Source organism: Bos mutus, chromosome 8, assembly GCF_027580195.1.
Source record: "Bos mutus isolate GX-2022 chromosome 8, NWIPB_WYAK_1.1, whole genome shotgun sequence".
Taxonomy (NCBI): domain Eukaryota; kingdom Metazoa; phylum Chordata; class Mammalia; order Artiodactyla; family Bovidae; genus Bos; species Bos mutus.
The window spans coordinates 87,767,853-87,773,852 of record NC_091624.1 but is presented as its reverse complement, the minus strand read 5'-3'; the positions used below and the strand labels follow the sequence as shown (position 1 = coordinate 87,773,852).

At 37.2% G+C, this 6,000-nt stretch overlaps 1 protein-coding gene across 2 annotated transcripts in view; it reads left to right on the top strand.

The window, feature by feature from the left end:
* Nucleotides 1-848: 848 nt before the first annotated feature.
* SLC24A2 (solute carrier family 24 member 2) overlaps nt 849-6,000 on the top strand; it is a 279,119-nt gene continuing 273,967 nt past the window's right edge. For both annotated transcript variants that reach the window (XM_070376129.1, XM_070376128.1), the window contains exon 1: nt 849-1,827. In XM_070376129.1, coding sequence (XP_070232230.1) covers nt 898-1,827 — 930 coding nt within the window. In that variant the 5' untranslated portion in view covers nt 849-897. The remainder of the gene's footprint in view (nt 1,828-6,000) is intronic.

The following is a 6,000-nucleotide window of genomic DNA, read 5'->3' as shown; positions in this document are numbered from 1 at the left end:
TTGTTTTTTGTTTTTTTTAAAGCTTTAGCTGAAAATAATATCTAGATATTTAGGGAAGACAGTTTGTTCACATCATCAGAACATTCTTTTAAACTTAAATTTTTAAAGGGCTTCTTATCTGTATTTGATATACAGGAGAGGGTTTTCATGAAAAATAAGAGCCTGAGAGTATTAAGTGTCCAGAAAAAGAGTGCTGATCCTCCAGCACTCAGCCCTTTCCAAGTGACAGATTAAATCCGAAAAGTGTGCCTGCAACTGGAATTATATAATTGGAACAAAAGAAAAGGCAATGGTTCGGTTGTCAAATATGTAGATAAATCTAAAGGAAGTGATACCTTTTTGAGCACTGGGATGTTATTTGTTACATGATTTAAGGTGGGATAAACAGAGATTTTCATCTACATCTATAACATTTTTTTATTTAACACACACAAATATGTAGTCTATGTATTTACCCAAATGTTTGCCTTTGTACACACATTTTAATAAGTGCCTAATATGTCATCCTACTTTTAATGCTTCATATCTTTTAAATCATCCTCAAAGCATTCCTTGGTGGTAGGTGCTGTCATTGTCCTAATTTTTGAAATGGGGAAACTGAAGTTCAGAAGAATTAAGGAATTTAACCCAAGGTCCCATGGCTGGCTATAGGATAGGATTTTTTTCATATCTGCTAAATTATTTTGTTAAAAAAATGCATGATTTTATGATTCACGTATCCTTGTTTTTATTTTTATTTAAGCATAAATGTTGAAAATATTTCCTGTGAAGCCTAAGAATCCCTGATTGTGGAAGCGCCTCACAAGCACTGTTACCTGTAAAGCAAAGCAAAGTATGAAAGAACCATCTGGTTGAGTCTACAAATTTAGAACCATCACATCCACCAGAAGACCCAGGATGGATCTGCACCAAAGCGCCACCATCTCTTTCCTTGAGAAATGGTATTCAGATAAGTCACCGTCTGGCTGCAGGAGACATTATAATGTCAGGAAAAAACTCAAGTTGATTCGAATCCTAGGCCTTTTCATAGGCCTGGTAGCCATTAGCACTGTCCCATTTTCAATCAGTGCCTTTTCTGAGACAGAGACACAGAGCACAGGAGAGGCCAGGGGTGCAAGTGGCCCCGGGGCAGCACACGGTTACCACGAAAGAACTCTCTTAGATTTAAATGACAAGATTGGAGATTATACTCCACAGCCAGCTCTTTCTCAGGAAGGCATATCTGAGAATAGTACAGATCATGCCCAAGGAGACTACCCCAGAGACATCTTTTCCCTCGAGCAACGAAGAAAAGGCGCCATCATTCTCCATGTCATTGGGATGATCTACATGTTCATAGCCTTAGCCATTGTCTGTGATGAGTTCTTTGTTCCCTCGTTGACTGTCATCACCGAAAAACTGGGCATCTCTGATGATGTGGCTGGAGCCACCTTCATGGCTGCCGGGGGCTCAGCGCCAGAACTTTTCACGTCTCTCATAGGGGTGTTTATTGCTCACAGCAATGTTGGCATTGGCACGATCGTGGGCTCAGCGGTGTTCAATATCCTCTTTGTCATTGGCATGTGCGCCCTGTTTTCCAGAGAAATCTTAAACCTGACATGGTGGCCGCTCTTTCGGGATGTGTCCTTCTACATCATTGACTTAATCATGCTGATCATATTTTTCCTGGATAACTTTATCATGTGGTGGGAGAGCTTGCTTCTCTTGACAGCTTACTTTGGCTATGTGGTTTTCATGAAATTCAACGTCCAAGTAGAAAGATGGGTGAAGCAAATGATAAATCGCAACAAAGTCGTCAAGGTGACAGCGCCAGAGGCCCAACCAAAGGTTGGTGGCAGTGGTTGTTTATTTAATGTTCTTCTTGGCCATAGCTCTGAATTCTTAGTTTTTGAGATCTGCCACTTTTTTAATCGGATGGCGTTGGGGGCTGTAATGGATAGCAGGGTACTTTCTTCAGTTCTTTGATAGCCAGACTATCACAGTGGGAAAAATTGGGGGGTACTCTGGAGAATGTCTACTAAATTCTCAAGCTGTTTGCCTCAGAGTAAAACATTTGTAAATATAGGTTACATAAGCTTCCCAGAGAAGACTCAGCAGTTATTTGTGTCTTATTTTGTGCAAGGAGGCATAGCAATTTTGTGAGCAGTTTTATTTTCATGGGAAAGTATGTGTGTGTCCTTTGCACATTGCAGGGCTTTTTCTATTTAAATGAACATATGACAGTTATCATGAACCATCTCTTTAAAGGTGCTCAGCAAAGAAAGTGTGTCTGTGTCACCAAATATGGACCTGTAAGTCAGCAGCCTAGAGCCTCACACGATTGGTCGTTCAAGTGGGTCATGGCCATGCTTCTTGATCCACACAGTGATGCTTCAGACCACTCGACCAGGCACAGATCAGGATCCATGAGAGTCAGTGGCAAGCCATGCTGCCTGCCTCTGTAGTTCGATGCCCATTTTGCACACCATGTTAAACATGACCCAAAATATTTTCTAGAGTAGGACTTGCAGGGGTTTTAAAGACAACAGTGGTCATCCTATCACATAGGTAGCAAGTAAACTGGTAAAGAACTTAGAAGAAATTGATCTGAAAAAATATAGGTTAATTTTTAAAAATAATCAGTAATGTTTACTAATGGGAAAATTAGTAAAATTTTATGTTAAGTAAGTGATGCAGTTTTGATTTATATCCTAACATTGGAATGTCATCTCAGATTGTGATTTTAAACAGAAAACCAAAATACGTATGCAGACTTTTCATTCTGGAATCTGGGGACATTCTCATGTATGCAGAAAACAAACGTTAAGTGGAGGGTGAGATGTTTTTCCAGAGTGAAGAAAAAATGATTTTAATTTAGCATAATTCCTCTATTTTCAAGTTTCATGACCATCTATCATTTTTGTGGCAGCCATGAAACAGAAGCAAAGTGCAGACAAAAATCTACTAGTGATATTTCTATTTATTCCATGCAAAAGAGAAATATTCTGGAATGTATTTTTTCTAACCTATCCCTCAGTGTATGGTTGGTTGTTAGAAACTGTAGTAAGAAAAAAAAAAACCATGGCAAATAATATTCAGATGTGATACTAGTCTGTATCCTTAAGGGCATAAGATAGGGTCATCACTGGAGCCCCCTCCCTGGTCTAATTTTGTAGCCCAAAACATGATCCCTCAAGCTATCTTCTCAAAACTGACTGCAAGTTTAAGTGGTTTGCATTAGTAGTCTATGTGTTTATTCCAATTAGAATGCTGAACAGTTGCCAAGGGAAAGGCAGATTTTTTAGAGGCAAGGAAATGATTTGGTGCCTTATAAATATCCGGGGCACATCAAGGATAAAAAGTCTTTTTGAGAACTCAGTACTTTTCGTTTTGTTACGGCACAGTGGAACTTAATTAACTTAAACACAGAACTCGGCTAAAGGTTATATTGGCAACAAGCATGAAAAAGGAATTTGCAGAGTGGTCCAATGATATATTGAAGATTGCAGGGGTATTTTGTATTCTGCTAAGAAGGGAGAAACTGGTTTTGTGCATTTAGTAATAACTTTTAAAATATGGTCTACAGACAGTTTTTAATAAATTGTGTCACTCATTAAATCAGCTCTTGCAGGATTTTTACCCTACTATATTAGGTGACTGTCGTGTCATTTTTATGGTAATTTAAAAGTCAATAACTTAGGCTGACATTCCTTAAAGTTGTTATTTATATCCATAATTTTTGCTATGCTTAATATTGTGCATCTAAAAAATTTTGGAATTCTGGACTTACCTAATTAAAAAAGAAAGCAGATTACATTCATGACTATATCTCCTGTTTCTGATTTACCCCAAAAATATGTTCATCGTATTGTTTTCCTTTGAGCACCAAATAGTTTTAGTTGTTTCATTTAATGATTATCATTTATTTTGGCATTCAGAAACTAGATTGAACCATAGATTATCATGGGGCCAGAATTTTTTAACATTGCTATGTCTTATTTGGTATACTAGAACACAGATATTTTTAGGTGGACCAATACATAATGATGTGTGATTTCCTTTACGAAATTTCACCTTGCCAATTTTACTTTTGAATTTTATTGGAAAAAAGTTTTTCAGCAGCTGGTTTGTATCAGATGTCTGATTTCAGAATCTTGTGGAAATTTTGCTCTCTGAGCACTGAACAGAAGGTGTCTCAAGGAGAGACGGGTCCTTGAGCTTGGCGCTGTTGTTCTCTGATCTAAAAAGTTGATTTCTGGCTATATACCCCACCCCCCTTTCCTACCTAAGTCAGTGCTTCTAACATCATCAGAACACTCAGAGCCAAGCCAAAGACATTCCTTGATTGAGTCTTCATAGAGAGAAATGTGCTGTACAAGAATTTAGGAAGCAAAATACTAAGCCTGTTTTAGGCAAGGCTACCTCATTGTTTTATATGTGCAGTTATAGAGCAGGGGAGTATGGGAAAGTGAAGGAAACATATTTAGAGATTTTGATACAAGTCATCATGGTTCTTCCTGGAAACTCATCAACTCTGCTGAGCTGTAGGCAGTGAAATATCTTTGAAACTATTTGCTTCATGAACAAGTTGAAAATCTTCATTTGGTTTCATTACTGATGATGGGGCAAACTATGGAGCATGGAAAAATAGAAAATGTGAATGTTTTTCTCATAGTTAAATAATAGTTTCCCATTTTATTTAACTATTCCACCTGGCGTGTGGCTTTTTAATTTGACTTTTTTATTACATCTTTTAGTGATAATATCATCCTTTAAAAACATATCATTTAGTGTCATGACATGGTAAAGAGACCCTGGACTTTGACTCAGGGAAAAAAGGTTTTAACTCAGGTGTGTAATAAGCCTTGTAACCTCAAAGAAGTCATATAAACTCACTGAGCCTCAGTTTCCTAATTAGGAAAATGAAAATAATAATACCTGCTTCATAAAGTTGGAAAAATTGTTAAATGACGAAATGAATATTTAGCCGCTAACATAGCCCTTGGCAAATGTGGGTTGTTCAGTAAGTGTTAGTTCCCTTTCTTTCATCTTTTGTTCTTAAGTGGAAAGTGAATCAGAATAAAGTACTTCAAATTTGAGTATTTCAAAATATTTCTTGAATATTATAGTTCATGTCAGTGAATCATCGAGTTAAGCAGGCCATTGTCTCTCTTAGGGGCATGTGATATTTGCCATATTATAATATTTATAAGCTTAATTTCATATATAGTGAATATATGCAGAGAAGATATTATAAACTCCTGAAGGAAACCTTCAAATACGTTTGCAGTCCTGAAAGTTTATTTTGTAGAATTTTACTTGCAGTAAGTAGGCCATTGACTGTGGTTTTGATATATCTATGCTAAACAGAGATTTTTTGTTTTCAGTGTATTTTTATTTATGAATGACTGGGACCTTCTTCTAAAAACCTCTCCATGGCTGCTTAGGAATTAATTTGAATCCTGCAGGATGTGAAGCAGTGGACTTTGAGGGCATCTGGTGTGTTTTGCTGTGTGCCTGGCTTGGCTGCTGAGGTCCGTTGATCTGCTATGGTGCTAGGCTGTCATTGGCCTAGAAGGCAGCTGTCCATGGTATTTAACTTCTTCTTAGACTTGGCACTGTAATCTGACAGCAAGTCAGCCCAGTTCAAATGAAGGGAATGGTCTAAATAAAGATGCTTAAAGCTGGATAGTTGAAGGCAGGCTACTTAGTAATGTAGGTGTGCCTTGCTTTATTCATTTTGTATGTTCCTGAAAAGTTGCTTGCCAGCAGAGTGTTTGCAGTGCAAATTGTTGTAATGGTCATGGGAAAATCGAAATTGAGACAGTGTTATAAATATTCTTCATAAAGTAAAATGTTTCTGATAAGATACTAAACCATAAATAATTATATAAATGCAAATGTATAGTCCCAAGCTTTCCAAAGGCAAAGAACATATTATAAATTCAACCTTTGTCCACCCTCCATACCCAGCAAATAAATTAATAAAATTAATGTACAGATTTCAAAGAAGGCAAGGTA